This window comes from Monopterus albus, unplaced genomic scaffold (genome assembly GCF_001952655.1).
Source record: "Monopterus albus unplaced genomic scaffold, M_albus_1.0 scaffold41.1, whole genome shotgun sequence".
Taxonomy (NCBI): domain Eukaryota; kingdom Metazoa; phylum Chordata; class Actinopteri; order Synbranchiformes; family Synbranchidae; genus Monopterus; species Monopterus albus.
Genome location: NW_018127921.1, coordinates 3,355,858 through 3,374,021, shown reverse-complemented (window position 1 = coordinate 3,374,021; position 18,164 = coordinate 3,355,858). Strand labels below are relative to the sequence as shown.

Sequence of the window (18,164 nt, the reverse complement as noted above, 5' to 3'; positions counted from 1 at the left end):
TGAATTTATATAATACATGAGTTTCACTATTTGAGTTGAATTACTGAAATAAATGGACTTTTCCATGATATTTTAATTTATTGAGATGCACCTGTAATCTTCTGTTGGGGGTCGCAGATCAAGCAAAGCAGGTGTGTTTGTGTGTCTGTCTTGTCTTTCAAGAGGAGCAGGTGTACCTATACTATGTGTGTGAGCCTGTATATGTTTGCAGGTGAGCAGGTGTGTCTGTGTGGTGTGTTCACCCGGCCAAATAATGGGCATGTATGGATAGAGCTGGGGGGAGACTGTCTTTCAAGAGGAGCAGGTGTACATACAGTATAGTATGTGTGTGAGCCTGTATATGTCTGCAGGTGAGCAGGTGTGTCTGTGTGGTGTGTTCACCCGGCCAAATAATGGGCATGTATGGATAGAGCTGGGGAGAGACAAATGAGTGACACACACACACGAACACACAGGGGAAGGAGGACTACAAATGTACTGTATGTACATGTAGACAAGTGTTGCAGAAGTGCTCTTACTTTGCTTTCAGGTCTGTAAATATACTGTATTCTATGCATGTGAGTGTGAGTGAGCATGAGCAGATGACACAGCATTTATGATAAGGAAGAAACGAGTTCACCATCACTGTCCTATTTTATGTTGAATATTTCATTCTAGATCAGTCTAAAGTGACTGAAACAGTCTTGTGGGTCAGATTGGTGATGGACTAGCTGGTTGCAAGCTAGAGAGAGGGAATAATTGTCAGCTATTTGAAAATGACAGAAAGGAAAGTGAAGGGGAAATGAGTGAAAAGTAGCAAAGCATGAGAGACTGAGAAAAATGGAAAGATGAGGAGGGATAGATTGATGGAGGAAAGCAGGAAGGGAGCGTAGCTGAAAATGAACTTGCCCGCTGCTGGAGAGGCAATGGAGGGAGTGACAGCTGTATAGATTAGGGAGAAAAGAGGGAGAGGAGGGTGTGGTGGTGTTAGAAGGAGGGAGGGTAACTGTTCATGGGTATGGAGGCATGATGAGGAGAAAGATGTAGGAGAGAGAGAAAGGAAAGTATGAAACTAAGAGGGGAGGGAAAGATGGATGAGGAAGCAATGAGGAGAAGGACAAAGAAGATGCAGAACAGGAGGTACAGTAGCAAAAGGAGGTCATCTTTCAAAAAAATGATAATTCAGCTGTCTATGTCAGATGACTGGACTGTTTTGTATGAGTAAGTGTGTGTATCTTTTAGAATCCAAATGCACTGGCAAAACGATGATTGGGCAGACCCAATTTTGTGGACCATGCTGGCTGTTAATAATAATAATTATTTGGAATTAAAGCTGCTGTAAGGTGCATTTGTGCGTGTGGCTGGATGTGTGTATGTGTGTGTGTGTGTGTAGCTGCATGTCCGCCATTAATTAGCATCTGATCAGGTGTCATCATCAGTTAATTGACTGATAATTACATCATCGCTGTCCACCCAAACAGACCCCTGTAAGAGCAAGTGGAGGAGAAAGAATAGCAGACAAAGAGAGAGTGGGAAATGAGAGACTTGAATGAAGAAAGCGATAAATGGAGAAGAGCACACAGAGGAGGCAATGTGAGAAACTGATTTAGAGTGGGATAATATGATCGGTCCCCTTCTTTGTCCATTATCTTCTTTGTCCATTATTATCTACTTATCTTTTTTTCATTTGTACTCAAACTGCATTTTGTAGGTAAGCACTATTGGAATAATGTGTAGACTCCTAATTCTCTGTGTGTAGCAGTGATAGCTTTTCTGTCCAGTTTTAATCATTGAGTAGATAATAGCTCCACTGACTTAAGTTTGCATCACAGCTCATTACAGTCTCCAGTTCAGTCCACACTGTAGTTCAGCTCAGTTGGTGGACTTCAAGCATAGTTACAGTGACTGTAGACTGTCTTTACCAGAATACTGACTAATGTTTAGTCTTATAAAACAGTGAACATTTTCCTCAGCCCCACTGCTTCAGTGATGCAGTTAATCCTGTTCTGTGCATACCAACATAAGCTTCTGTGTCCATATACTGTATGTATATACATACATACACATTGTATAGCGTACCACATACTTTAGAGTATCATGTTTTCAGATACTCTGGCTGATTACAGCATATGATGTCCCATGTACTACTATTAGAATGATAAAGTTGTAATTTTCCCCCTATCAGGTGCCACCAAGTTAACACACATGCAGTTCTAAAAAGAGGCCTAATCAGCTAAAATGATTAGTCAGCTATGCAGAAAGCCTTGCAAATATCCGCAGTCAGAGCCTTTTTCATCAGACATTTTGATCTGTCACAGTAGGAAAAGCACAGGCATAAATAATAAAATTAATGTTGGCTGAATTCCATTTAGCTGCGTCTGTTTCAGGGCCCTGGTATTTTACAGTACATGCAGGCTCATTGTTATTAGTGGCTTAGTGGGACACTTGAATATAACGGAGCCATTGTTAATGTTATAAGTAACATCTGTGCATTTCCTTCTATGACATGTTACAGTGTCTGTTGTCGAAAAGGCCTATTACGATATATTTAAAATGGTCAATTAAAAATAAAAGCAATAAAAATAAATAGCAAAAAAAGCAAAAATACTAGAATCAATGACTGCCTCCAGTACTGTAGAAACCGTTGTCTGTACTAACACCACTGACTGCACTGGCAGTAATACTAGAAGAGTGAATTAGTGTTAAATATTTTTGGTTGTAAAGTCATACGATGGATGGATAAATTACTGGATTAAGTCCTGTCACTCATGGTTAAGCAACCTAGCCCTAAACCCACTTTTCAACTTTTCTTTCCCTCCTTGTTTTGTTTCTCCTATAGCTCTTATTGAGTGTTCTCTCCTTTTCTTTGTTTGTTTCTCCCTTCTTCATCCTGTCACCATCCCCTCTCCCTCCTCCTGCAGTATATCCACCTCCCTACTTCCTGCATCCGGCCATCTTCATTGTCTTTCATTTTCTTGCGCTGTCCTTTCATCCTTGCCTTCTCCCTCTCCCATTCCCTCAGAATCCTATATCCCCAGCTGCTGGTTCCCCCCCCCCCCCCCCGCAGAACAAAACACTATGACATTATAGGCAGTCACATTAGCACAGAGTTTATCATACAACACATATAAATACAACATTATCATGCGTGTGACGGGCCAAACACAGAGCTCAGCATTATTAAAGTTTTACTCTCCTCTGATCCTCACACACTCACTCATACAGCCTGCTCACATGCACATTCACTCATACTTAGAAACACACACTCTCAGTGGGGTACACCCTGTGAGGGGGCAGGCAGTGTTAGATAAACTGATCACACAGCTGGACAATATGCTCAAAGTGATTGTGTGTGTGTGAGAAAGAGAGCGAGAGATTGTGAGCAAGAAAGAGATGATGATGATGTGCAACAGCAGTCATACTAGAGATGATGGTGGATGGAAAGTGGAATATATTTTCTAGAATAAAGAAACATCTGAGACACAAGAAGTTCAAACGTGTGTGTTTGTTTGAATGTTTGTAACCTGTGTTTGATACAAGTAATTTGCTTTTGAAAATCACAGAAACCCTTTAAAGTCAGAGGTTAGATATAATGAGGAAAATATCCAAGTAATGGGATACTCCAAATTGATGTCTCAGTGTATTTCCCATAAGGCACAGTTGCATTTGGTATCAAGTGACTTCACTGCTGTGAATCTCAGAACATCTCTTTGGGCATTAGTGCTCTGTTCTAAACACTATGCTCCTATATTTGCTGACATATCTCATGTGGTTGTTTATTCAGTATATTTGTTTGTTAGCAATTAACTTTAGGGCATTCCAGTTCCCCAACCCTATATCAATACAACAAGTCATGACATAAGTAGTAAAATGCTGCATGTATTAGCCAATACATTTAATTAAAATGGGTTCCTCAGGCAGGTCCAGGCTTCTTCTGTCTTTTTCTTTTTTCTACCTGGCTTTGTTTGACTGCACTGGCGGGCAGGACAGGAGCGATTCTGGCCAAATAATACCTTCAAAATTATCACTAGTGGGGTACCTTTTCCAATAAGAAAAATTAAAATTTGGTATTTGCATTACAGTTAATAATACCATGTAAGTGCTTTTGTTGTTTCATTTAGCTTAACTGTTTGCTTGGGAGGACGGTTAGCTGGGTGCATAGTCTGGTGGCAGGCACTTATCAGCTACCCTCTAGTAACCCTAAATTTGACCTGTTCAGACATTAGACTGTTAGTTGGCTAGCAAGATGTTGTTTTGTTTGTTGTATCACTTTTTGCTACTCTTGTGTGTGACTGCAGGGCTCAGTTTGCTGCTCATGGCTAGTTAAATCATGCTACTGTAGGTTGGCTGGCTCAGTTTGTGACTTATTTCTCAATCTGTCAGTTGTGGACTGTACTATACCTAGCATTATGTAAGTGTGTATGACACGTTTTGACATGTCATAGTAGGAAAGGCACAGGTGTAAACAACAACACTCACAATGGCTGCATTCCATGTATACGAGCCATTTCCAGGATCATGGTATTGTGCATGTTTGCTGAATAGCATTGTTTAGTGGGACACTAAATGAAACTCAGCCATCTTTAATGCGTCAGTTGCACCGGTGCTTTTCCTACTATGTCATGTCAAAATATCTGCTACGAAAAAGGTCTGTATGTACTGCAATTTTGACTGGACTTTACTTGACTAGTGTTATTTTCATTATGTCCTACTTTAAACCACAAGTTACTTCTTTTAAAATCTCACATTGCTCACATTATTTGACAGCTTCTAAGTTACAAAATTAAAAGGCTGCCTATGAATGCATCAGTAATAATAATACCGTACTTAATTTACAACACTAACAGGAGTCATCCTGCTTCAGAAAAGGTGTTTGTATTGAATATATTTGACATGTTGGTAGCTTTTTGTTTCCTCTAGGGATTTCCTGTGAAAAATGTGTGGACTCACATTATGTATGTTATGGTGTACATTTATACTTGTAGTAAAGTAATTACATAAACACAATTTTTTTTTTTTTTTATCAGACATTGATGCCTTTCAAGCAAAAGTACTCATAATTTGTTAAAATGGTTTTATATAATCAATAACCGGGACTTTCAACAATATTCTGTAGTTTCCCTGAAGCACTTCTGTTCTTCTGTATTGTAGGACACACTTTAAATTTTACGTGTGCTTGCATGGTGACCTTTGGAATAAAAGCAACAATTGTTGCACATATGTGTGTTGTCTTAAACCAGATAATGGTACATTGTTTTACAAAAAGTTTAATCTAGTGCAGGGTGAGAGCGTTTGTTCACATGAGGAAAAGGGAGGCTCAGAGGATATTATACTGTAGCTCTCTTTAATCCAGCTAAGCATACAGTATGGATAATCCACTCCCTCTTATTTTTACTCACTTAGTCTTATTCCTATAGTTTGCCTGAGTAATACAACTATGTAATCTCACTAAGATAATTGTAATTCAGTCTTTCATTTCTTAGAATTCTTTCTTTTATGAATAGCATAACCCAGACAACATGCGGAGGAACTAAACAACATAAGTACACTTACACATGTTGTACTTGCCTGTTAGATGGGACTATATTAGTCATCAATATATTCTACAGAGAGCCTTCAGTGTCTGAAAAAGATGAAGGGCACTCTAACTGATGTGTCAAGAATTCAAGCACCCAGAGCCAACTGCCAAACTGTAGATAATTTAAAGACTGTAGCACCTTTAAGGAAGTAATGTTAGAACTGACTGACAGTTAACTTTTTTCTCCTCTTTCTCCTCCTCATCTCTCCACTCTAGGCTCCGACTACTCTCCCCCTCCCCCCCTGCCTCAGCTTCCTCACCCCAGCCTGACCAACGAGCACAGTGGCAGTGGTAGCCGTGGCAACCATGGTGGAGGAGGTGGTGGGCTTAACCATGGGGTGGGCGTGGTGGGCCTGGCTCCAGAGCACATTCCCACACCGGGGGCGGCTTTGAGCTGGCAGGCAGCCATCGATGCTGCACGGCAGGCAAAGATGATGGGCAATGCTGCGTCGGGTGGAGGGTCGGAGCTTGGGTCAGGAGGCGGCGGGCCCATCTCCACAGCCAGCTCCACACAAAGGAAGAGACAACACTATAGCTCTAAGCCCAAGAAGCAGACGACGACGACAGCAACAAGGCCGCCACGGGCCCTACTGTGTCTCACGCTCAAGAACCCCATCCGCAGGGCCTGCATCAGCATTGTGGAGTGGAAGTATCCTTTAATCAATCATGCACAGAGGTTTCATGTTAGACTGTTTGCGATGCAAGATCTTTCACTTTTAAGACAGTTTTTCACTTTTGTTGGACAGCCTGAAGGTATCCTGTCCACAACCTGTCCGTTTAAGCTCTTTGTCTTCTGAGTTATATGTTTTGCTCTAGTTTGTCCTTATTTAGAACTTACAGCATGGGGGACAAATCAGTCAGATGAGGACATCATCTTGTTTAAAATCTATACTGATGCATCTTAGAGTGAGCAGTCAATCCTGGAGGAATAACATGGAAAATGCAAACATTTGGGCAAAGGTACTACCTTAAATGAATTAAACAAAGGAATAAATCAGCAGAAATATATAACTCTTATAATCTTTACTGTTGCAATGTCATTGTAATGTAAAAAGCTTCTACTGTATCATGCCATCAAAATCTGACCTGATCATTCATTCAAGACTAAATACTGGGTGCAATACATTATTTTTCCTTTCCTTTTTTTAAAAGTGCTAAAACCAGAGAAATGCATATATTTTTCTGCATATCTCGTATATGTAGTGTCATACTGGATGTGCTGTAAACCCACTGCATCCCTCCAATGGGGCATTTGAATTATGGACTTACTTTAAAAGAAAACAAATTAATATCACCTAGATGCAGGTAAGAAAAATGGCAAGATGAAAGGATGTAAACAGGTTAAGAATGCATCACACTTTGTCTTTTGTTTAATATCCCTTTTCTTTCTTTATCAGCTTCTCTTCTCTCCTGTGTGAATGGTTTTTTCTCTCTCCACTCACTTGTTTTAATTCCTGCTCCCCTTCCTCTGTCTGTCCTTCCCCCTTTTTCTTTTTCTCCACTTTTTCATCTTACATTCTTTTTTCTGCTTTCTCTCAAGAGGATTAAACAAATTGTGTCTTTTTCATCCCTGCTTCACACCTCTCCCCAGTATACAGTGTCTCTTTTTGGGACACTAGCTCTGTCTCTCTGTATTCCTCCTCTCTCTCCCAGGTGCACCCATGCCCATATCCCTCCTTTACTACTTCTATCCAGACTCTCTCCCACCATTTATTATTCGGCTCTCACGCCCTCAGTCCATTCAAATCCCTTTATTTCTGTTGTTCCCCCACCTATTCTTCCTTTCTATTTTTCCTCTCCTCTGGAGTTTTTTTTCAAGCTGCTGAACATAATGACTTGTTTTTCCCTCTGGGTGAAGAGAGAGAGAGAAAGAGAAGAGGAGAGGGAAAGCAATGCTCAGTGTCATAGCCAAAGTGATCTGTAATAGGAAAAGGTCCTTATGAGCATCGACTCAAAAGCACAGTCACATATCATCCTGAGAGGAAGAGGAGGGTTCAGGGAAATGAGAAGGGCAGGGATATGAGCAGGACACAGATGTCACCAGGAGAGATAATGGAGTGGGGTAGTGGAGGAGGGAGGGATGGAGGGAGGTGTTAAGAAGAGGATGCAGAAGCTAAACAAGTAAAATGATGCGGGGAGTTAAATAGAGAATAAGAAGAGGAGAAGGTGGAGGCAGGATATGGAGGAGGATATGGGGCTTGTGAGGCGGGAGAAAATAGAGTGAATTGGCAACTTTGAAGTGTTTGTGTGTGTGTGTTGCATTAGGCAATTAAAAAATGAGTTAATATTATATTGTGATAATGAGCAAAAGTACTATAGAAAAATACTATTATAAAGCATATTGTTATAATTATGCACTATGGCACAGGCACATTATAGGCTTTTATATCTGCAGGTTGAAAACCTGCAGATATTAAAAATACTGAAAATATTTGGTTAAAAAACAAATATTGAATTTTTATTAATCAGGCTTAAAATGTAACTTATAATTGGGCCTTTACTGATTTACTTTCCAGCGCATATTGCATTTCAAAATAAATAAATAGATTTCAGCTCTTTGCTCCTCCAGCTGACATATTCTGATAGTATTAGGAATTATTATGTAAGTTTAAAAAAAAAATCTAGTGATAAACCATGGTACATTTTAAATCTTTGTGACATTATTATGAACCTGAACATTTATCAAAGAACTGATATATTACTGTTAGGTCCTATTCACTTCTGCATTTGTTTTGAATGTTTTGCTTAGTTTAATGTTAACATTCAGGGTCTTGAGTTTGTATTTTTTCATGCATATCTTTCAAACAGTAGATATGCTTTGTTAAAAACAACTCCAGATTTCCCATTTGAACAGCCCCACCTTTTTAAGGGTTTGGGATCTCCCTCTGTGCTGTAAAACTCCTGACAGTCTTCCATCTGTTCACTTTGTGTGTTTATAATTATAGGCAGTCATAATGTTGGTAGTGCAGCTTTAATTGCACTGTCCAGCTGGGGTAATGCTGAAAAAGTACAGAAAGTTTATAAAAAAAAAAAACTACATACATAAACCCTCAGGGTCGCTAGCACAATTTCACTCAGTGACTGATGAGCGTTTAGATCATTACCCACAATTCCCAGCATCATTCAATTAAACAGCTTTGAAGGGTGGGAAGGGAGGGGAGACAGTGACAGAGAGGGAAAGGCAGGGGAGATGAGTATAGGAAAAAAGACGTACATTAAAATGGGCTCTTAGGGAAAATGAAGAAAAAGTGAATAAAGTAAACAGGATGCGCTCTGTGTCACAAAAACAAACTGTCAATCATTCTGCCTGCATGTCCATCTAATCGTTTTACTTTGGGATGCCCTTCATAACTGCAGTGTGGGCCTGTTTAAATGTTTTGACCAACAGAGAGTGAGTTTGCATACTGAATTTGTAATGTGTATGTGTACAGTTATGCATTCATGTATTGTTTGTATTCTGTAGGCTTTAAGTGTGTGCATACTAATGTGTGAGAACTTCTGTCTGCAGAGATAGCAGATCCCAAATCTTCCTCTCCTCCTCCTCTGTTACCATGACAACAGCTACTGCGCTCAACAGGTCGATGGGGCCTGTCTGAATTCACACATCAAACACACACACTTAGATTAGGGAACACACATAAACACTTTTGAAGCGCGCACATGTACTTACAGATGATAAAGGACTGAAACACTCTCACTTGCTGTGTAATTATAGCATGTAAGCATTACCTGCACACTGCAAGGTCAGTGTGAGAAAGGAGGAGGGAGCAGGGGCAGGCGCCTGTCTAACTACCATGTTATCTACTGTATATGAAATCACACTAAGCGGTAGTTTAGAAAAGTGTCAAACACACATACATAGTCTGATTTCTGACAGCTTAGATACTGTATCAGGTCCCATGAGGAGTTATAGTATTTGTATACATTTTCAACTCAGTCAGAAAAATAGATACATATTCTCATTGAAGTGTTGAGCCTGCTTTCCCAGAAAATATCAGTATATCCCAGGTTTCTTATTTGAGTTTGTCTAGATAAGAGATTATCTGTTTTTTTTCTGAGCTGTATGTGGTTTTGTGAACCAGCTGCTGAATGTAGAGAATCTCAGAAAATAAGAGCATCCCAGTGTATGTAGATAAAATGTCATTGTGACAGTTTGTCTTGTTACAAAGTGTATACACTTAACATGTAGGCTGACATGATTCAACAGAACCTTCTGTCTGAGGCATTTTCTAATTTAACATATACATTCACCATTTTAATAAGCTGAGTTAAAACGTATATTTCAACTTGAATTCACTTATTGGGGTGCTGTTAAATTCACCCCAAAAAAGTAGCTTAGGGCAAATTGTTTATTACTAATATTACTTTCCTCCTTCTTTCCTTCTGTTAAAGATGGATATTGTTATGCTGATTAGTGAACATTATCAACAGACTTAGTTAGATTCTTCACAATTTCTGCCAAGTGTTTTGCTCTCAGTAGCACAGCAGACAGTAGATTTATTATCATGTTGATGGAAGCAGACCTCAAGGGGTTTTTTAAATTATGGGTCAGGAGCCCAGAATGAGTCACAGGCCTGTTTTTATGTTGGTCCCCGCATGTCTGGAGTGTGTTTTAATGAGCCCCCGGTACAAGGGTGAGTGATTATCTGTGATGCATTTTGCTTTCAGGCTGAATGATCTTGTGGCTGATAATTTTCAAGAGTCAATCCTTAACCCAAACATAAACAAAGTATTAGCCGTGCTATAAAAAGCTAACAAATTTATTTCTCCCACTTGCTCTTTCTCCTAAACAGTTGCTAAAGCTCTGAAATGAACAGCAGGTTTGCTTCTAGTGAGGTCACACACAGCAGAATAGATGTTTTGTTAAAACTGAGTTAAATCTTTGTATTAAACTAAAACTTTATTTATTTGTCAAAACAGTCCCATCACTCTTCTGCCATTCAAGAGTATTTGCGATTGTACTGGGTAATAATCTTTCCATCTGTACTAAGAAATAATGTGCTAATGTGGTTTTAGCTGACAACAAGGGCTTCCCATTTTGAGATGGTAAAGTCATTCAGTTTTAGGGATTTGAAAGCAAATCAGAGTTTTTGTTTATTTGTAAATGTAATATTAATGAGCTCCAGACTTAGGAGCTGCTGAGAAGTTTGTGTTTGTGTCTTTTAGTTTCATCTTAAATCTCCATGGTATACTCCACAACGTTATAGTGAAAACAGGTTTTTGCAGTGGTTTGTAAATGTATTAAAAATAAAAGACCCATTTATATAAGTATTCAGACCCTTCACTTAGTACTTGGTTAAAGCACATTTGGCAGCAATGGCAGCCTCAAGTCTTCTTGAGAATGAAGCTGAAAGCTTGGCACTTTTCTTTTAGAATTTTCTTCCATTATTCTTGGTAGAATTGTTCAAAGTCAGCCAGGCTGGATGGGGAGTGCTAGTGCACAGCCCTTTTCTGGTCTTTTTAGAGATGATCTGTTGTGTTCAGGACCACTCCTGTGTTTTCACAGTGCTTTGGGTCATTGTCTTGTTGAAATGTAAACCTTCTGTCCAGCCTGAGATCCTATATTTTGTCTGTATTTTTGTGAGGGGTTTTCTCCACACATACTGTTGGGAATTGTGGCCAAATAGTTCAGTCTTTTTTTCATCAGACCAGAGGATTTTTGCTTCTCATTATCTGAGAGTTCTTCAGGTGTCTTTTGGCAAACTCCCAGTGAGCTGGTAATGTGCCTTTTAGTGAGGAATGGCTTCCGCCTGGCCACTCTGCCTGATTGGTGAAGGCCTGATTGGTGGAGTGCTGTGCTTATGGTTGTCCTGTAAAGTTCTCCCATCTCCAGTAAGGAACTCTGGATCTCATTCATAGTGACCCTTGGGTTCTTGGTCACCTGCTGACCAAGGCCCTTCATCCCCTATTACTCAGTTTGGCTGGATGGCCAGATGTATGAAGACTATTGGTGGTTCAGAATCAGAATCAGAATCTGCTTTATTGGCCAGGTGTGTTGGACACACAAGGAATTTGACTCTGGTACATCGGCTCTCAATGGGCATGTACATATCACCATGCAAGGGGCAAGTAAACAGTAAACCAACATAAGGCTGTGTAGTATAACAAAATAAACAGTATTAACAAGCAACAAACAATGCAAAATAAACAGTATAAATAGGCATTAAACAATGCAGACAGACAATGGAATGGTCATTGTGAAATGAGATAAATAGGAATAAAGATAGAGTACTTAAAAACAGAGACCTGTACAGATCTGTATAATCTGTACAATGTATATTTACAGGTATTGCACTGGAGGAAGGTATTGCACTAAGGGTTATTTGTCCAGTCATAGTGTCGTGGGTCAAGTGTTCATCAGAGCGACAGCCCGGTGGAAGAGGCTGTCCTTGTGCCTGGTTGTCTTGGCATACAGTGACCTGTAACGCTGTCCAGAGGGGAGGAGTTCAAACAAGTGTGAAATGAACAGCAGGGCTGTTTCTAGTGTTGTATAGATAGAATATAGATGTTTTGTACAAGACTGTTAAAATTTTGTTAAATCTTTATATTATATTGAAACTTACTTTTTTTTGCCAAAACAGTTCCATTTGAGAATGATGGTGGCTATTGTACCCTTGAGCACTGTATCCTTACCCAGATCTGTGTCTTGAAACAGTCCTGTCTTGCCGGGCTGTGGACAGTTCTCTTGACCTCATGGCTTTGTTTTCACTCTGACATACACCATCAACTGTGAGACCTTATACAGACAGGTGTGTGCCTTTCCTAATTATACCTAATTACATCTAATGAATTAAATTAGGCACAGATGGACTCGAATCAAGCTGTAGATGCATGTCAAGGACATTGATGGGAGTAGGGTGCACCAGAGCTCATTTGCAAGGGTCTGAATATTTATGTAAATGGGATATTTCAGTCTTTTATTTTAATACATTTACAAAACACTCCAAAAAAGCAGTTTTCACTTTGTCATTTTGAAGCACAGTGTGTGGATTGACAGGAAAAAAATGTATCGCTTTAAAGATGAATCTGAAACAACAAATTGTGGAAAACTTGAAAGGGTCTGAAAACTTTTGATACTGACTGTAAATTTGAAGTAGCTATAAGCAGCATTACAGAGTCATTTTTATTAGCAGACTATTGAATTCATTCACCATGCCTTGCAGATATCCCGTGCTTCATATTCATTTTTCTGTAGTGTTGAAAAATTTCTTCAGATATCTATTAATTGTGATCAGTCCACAGTGGCAGACTTATAATATTTTATGTTTTTCCAAGGTATGTTATGGATGTATGATAATCCAATTGAACCGATGAATAGTGTTTTTTTTATTTATTGCATTTTGCCCTTTTCTCTCATTTTTGTCACCTTCTCAAGTACTTCTTGCTGCAAATTCTTTCTCTTAGTTTGGGTTGGATATAAACCTCTGTGCATCATGTCCAGTATTTCACAGCCATGGTGTTACTGTCCACTTTATTATTATTATTATTATGTATATTTGTCATTTATTTTATTTATTTATATATTTATTTTTAAGTTAAGTACAACTGTATTTTTTAATTTTAGTATACCGCAATTTTTTCATTCTCTGACCATGTACCCCAGTCGGTGTTTACCAGCTGCTATTGCACAACAACAAGTTTATGAGCCCTCGCTGGTTTCCCAGCTGCTAAAACTGACACTTCTGGTAGATTGGAAAGCAAAGTTAGATTGCAGTGCAGTAAATGATTAAACCTTTTTCCCAAGCATTCATGTTGTTATGCAGTATGCTTGAACATGAATGTCAGCTAAAAATATACATTTGTTTGTTTCTAGATTTGAGGTTTTGACATTGCTGTTTATATTATTCAACAAAGTCTGGAGTCTAGATTATTGTGACACGTAGCCAAGATGGAAGGAAGGAAGTTAGGGAGAAAGGAAGGAAGGAAAGAATGGAAGAAGAGAGTGGAGGGAGAGCAAAAAAAAAGGTGGGGGAAGGTGACAGCAGTGGCAGTTAGTAATTGTGTTGATGAAAACCAGACCTCCTCTATCTCTCCTTCACATTCTCTCCCTCCCTCACTCTCTCACCACTCTTCATTCTCTCTGCCTTTGTATCTCTTCTTCTGTCTCTGAGGCCAAAAATAATGAGGTCACTCCCCTCTCAAGGACCGTTCCAAATAAAAACCCTCTGTGTCTGTCCTCTCTCTCATTCCATCTCACTCTCCCTCTTTCTTTGTCCATATCCTGTCTTCCACGCGACAGGCATGCTCCTCGCCGCATCCATATTAGGCCATGCACTGTCTCTCTCGCCCCCCTGCACACACAAAGAGGCTCCTAAGTGACCCAATATGTCTTATTGTTAACAAAAAGCAAACTCGACAGCTTTGATCTCTATCATGGTGTACATTGGTTGTGCACTCTGCTGTGTGTGTATGCATACCACTGCCTCTGTAAGGATGTATTAGCTTGTTTGAAAAATACCCCTTGGTTAAAATGATGTGTGATTTAGGCAAAGTCTGTGATCTTTAGTCAAAAGTCTACATTATTCTAGTCTGCTTACCAGAGGTTTGCATGGATCATTGCAAACCTACCTGAACCTGATGTGTTTTAAAAAGGGAACCCACGGAACCTCAGACCTGTGGGTAATTAGACTGGAAATGAGATGCCACGACTAACTCAAACAAAGAGAGAGCTCCATCCAAGGAGCCAATATTTAAAACTGTTCATAAACCTTGCCTCAAAATAATTTTTTTAAATTCAGCAATCCATGATTATGATACATCACATGATCAAAGCTAAAAAAAAAATCAATTTAGATCCACTCTGGTATTAAATCTGATGTTACACAGACCTAAGACCAGCAGCAAAGACATGGGACCCAATTAGACTGAATGTGGACATTAGTTAGGAGGAACCAAGGAGACCTGTTATGATCTCTACTGTGTAAATATCTCTTCAGTTCACTGTGTTGTACTATGTACAGTATGTCCCTTAACCCTCTTCTCAGACCATTTGAGATCATCATCCTGATGACAATTTTCGCCAACTGTGTGGCCTTAGCTGTCTACATCCCCTTCCCTGAGGATGATTCAAATGCCACCAACTCTAACCTAGTGAGTAATCTATGACCTTTTAACTGCTTTACACTTATGCTTGCTTGTTGTTTCATTTATAATAAACATCTCGGCTCACTGGCTGTTTTGTCCAATCCCAGAAAACGTGGCTTCTGGGTTTTGGCGTTGTGGTCTGACACCTGAGTTTTTGTTGTGGATGTATTACTGTATCTTGACTCACATGTCGTTAGGTGTTTGAGTGATTATGAAAGATTTCGTTAGCAGATTTTTCTGGTAATTAGCATTTCTGAGCAGCATGTCATTTGCACATTTCCAGCTGAGTCCACTGTGTGTGTGTGTATGTGTGATTTGCTCCCATGTATTTAAAAGGCAGCAGTGGGAGAAGCTTTTTGATGCTGCAACCCCAAATTTGAATAAGAGGGACAGTAGGTAAAATCTAATTTTAACTGGGAACAGTGATTTGCTAATCATTTGTGTCCTTTATTACATTGAAAACAATACAGCAGCACATTATTTGATGTGATACCTCATCAGTTTTATTTTTTGTTCAAAATTAACACTCACTTCAATTCTGATGCCTTCAACACATTCCAAAAAATGCTGGAGCGGTTGTATTTCAGGGCTAGTAATGAGGTAAAACAATGAAATGATGATTCCATTTGAAATAGGCGATGTCAACAAGGGACTGCATCATGATTTGGTACAAAAGTGGCATCCAGGAAAGGCCGAGCCCTTTCGGAGCAAAGATAGGTAGGTAGGTAGGCAGAACTTTATTGATCCCACAGTGGGGAAATTCCAGTGTTCCAGCAGCAGTAAAGGACAAAACAACATGACACCCTAAGAATAAACACCCCACACATATCTTGAGAAAACAAGATCCAGGTACCTGAAAAATCAAACAAAAATATAATATTTCAGAGACAATCAAGAACAAGAATAGACTTCCCACAGTTTGTCCCTGAGACACAAGTCAAAAAAAGATACCTAGGAACAAGACAAAAAAGAATAGTATTGAGAGGAATCAAGAAAACAACCAGGAAATCAAGAACAATCAAATATTACTCTCACAATTAATCCCACAATGGGGGAAAGAAACCTTTGATCATAAGGATATCTGAGGAAGTAATCAAAAATACCTAAAGCTTGGGCAATGTACAGTATTTGAGAGATCAGGAACAAGATATTACACATGAGCCTATTTAAAATGCAATTTCACCCCCAGGAGCTGAATATTGCACCTCCGTCGACTATTGCATAATCCCTCATAATTTCACCAAGTTTATCACTGCAGTGATGTGTTGTACAGTCTGATGGCCGTGGGGAGGAATGACCTGCGGTAACATTCCTTGTTCCTTCTTACACTGGGGATGTAACAGTCTCGTACTAAAAGAACTGTTCAGAGCCTCTACCATGTGGTGCAGGGGATTGGGGTGGGGGGGTGGTTTTTAGTATCGCCAGCATCCTTCTGTCCGCCACCTCCTCAATGAAATCCAGAGAGCAGTCCAGGACAGAACCAGCTCTCTTAACCAGCTTGTTGAGTCTCTTTCTGTCCCTGACCATGCTACCTTGGGGTGGCTGTGGCTTACGAGGTAGGGCAGTTGTCCTCTGACCAGTAAGTTGGTGGTTCAACTCCTGGTCACCCTGCATGCCTAAGTGTCCCTAAGCAAGACATTGAACCCCAAATTGCTCCCGGTGGTTCAGCTGTCGCCAGTGCGTGGCAACCTCTTGTCATCGGTGTGTGAATGGGTGATTGTGTATGATCTCCTGTAAAGCGCTGTGAAATATGTGCTATATAAATACAGTCCATTTACCTCCTGCCCAACCCACAACAGCGTAGAAAACTGCAGATGCCACCACAGAATCATAAAATGCCCGAAGCGGTGCCCCGAGCACACCAAAGGACCTCAGTCTCCTCAAGTGGAGGCGGCTCTGGCCCTTCCTGTACAGGGCATTTGTGTTGTTGGTCCAATCCAGTTTATTGTTGAGGTGGACACCCAGGTATTTAAAGGTGTCCACAATCTCAATATCTGAGCCCTGCAAACTCACCAGCGTGACTGCTGGTGATTTCCGCCGGGGGTCAAGCACCATCTCTTTTGTCTTGCTGGTGTTCAGGACCTGGTGGTTTCTCTCACACCACTCCACAAAGTCAGTAACAACCCCCCTGTATTCCCACTCGTCCCCCCCAGATACACATCCAACAATAGCAGTGCCGTCTGAGAACTTTTGTAGATGACACTGGTGGGAGTTGTACTTGAAGTCCGACGTGTAGAGGATGAACAGAAAGGGGGAAAGCACCGTCCCCTGGAGCACCCCTGTGCTGCAGACTACCACATCTGACACACAGTCCCACAGCCTTACGAACTGAGGTCTGTTTGTGAGGTAGTTAATGATCCATTCAGACAGGTGTTGGTCCACACCTGCCCCCTCCAACTTCCCCCTCAGCAGTGACCACTGGATTGTGTTGAAAGCACTGGAGAAGTCAAAGAACATGACCCTCACAATACTTCCAGGGGACTCCAGGTGAGATAGGGCTCGATGCAGCATGTAGATAATGGCGTCATCAAACCCAATGCCAGGTCGATATGCAAGCTGCAGCAGAACCAGTGCTGAGTTCACTTGGGCACGGATGTGGCCGAGGACAATCCTCTCCATGGTCTTCATCAGGTGGGAGGTCAGGGCAACGGGTCTGTAATGGTTCTTTTTTTTAGAAAGAATGGACACCATGTGTCCTGGACCAAAGATGAAAATGACCAACCAGACTGTTTCCAGCAATAAGTCCAAAAGCCAGGGTCTTGCATGGTCTGGGGTTGTGTCAGTGCCCTTGGAAATGGTAACTTACAATTCTGTGATGGTGCCATTAATGCTGAACAATAAACAGATTTTGGAGCAATGTGTGCTGCCTTCAAGATGATATACAGTATGTTCCAGGGACGCCCATGCATATTTCAACAAGACGGTGCAAAACTCATACTGCACATTACCAAGGCCTGGCTGCAGAGGAAAAGGGTGTGAGTGCTGGATTGGCCTGTCTGCAGTGCCAACCTGTCCCCAGTAGAGAACGTGTGGTGCATTTTGAAACGCAAATTGCATCAACTTAGACCCAGGACTGTTGCACACCTTAAGTCAAGTCAAAGTCAAAGTGTTTTTTTGTCATATGCACAGTTAGGAAACGTGTTTCCCTGTACAATGAAATTCTTATTTTGCCGTCCACATGAATGCCACAAAATACAAATGAAATATAAAGTAGATAAATAAGTAAGACAAAATCTAAGGCACTTTAAGCAGCAATGCAGCAGTATAATAAAAATATATAAGAATGTAATAAGAGAGTGTATGCTGTATGGGAGCAGCATGTGCAGCAGTCAACAGTCAATGTGCAATTATGCATCTGCAAACTGAGAATGTAAAGAGTGCAGGTCGACAGTACATGACATATTTCCTGGTAACAAACTCCTCAGCTGTTTAGGAGTCTGATGGCAGAGGGAAAGAAAGAGTTTTTCAGCTTAGAGGTCCTACACTTCACACTTCTGAACCTCCGGCCAGAGGGTAGGGAGGT

General features: G+C 40.5%; 1 protein-coding gene across 6 annotated transcripts in view; it reads left to right on the top strand.

Moving 5' to 3' along the window:
* The window catches only part of cacna1c (calcium channel, voltage-dependent, L type, alpha 1C subunit), a 264,475-nt gene that overhangs the window by 64,855 nt on the left and 181,456 nt on the right, over window positions 1-18,164 (top strand). For all 6 annotated transcript variants that reach the window (XM_020599581.1, XM_020599583.1, XM_020599582.1 and 3 more), the window contains exons 2-3: window positions 5,774-6,206; window positions 14,542-14,647. In XM_020599581.1, the coding sequence (XP_020455237.1) occupies window positions 5,774-6,206; window positions 14,542-14,647 (539 nt within the window). The remainder of the gene's footprint in view (window positions 1-5,773; window positions 6,207-14,541; window positions 14,648-18,164) is intronic.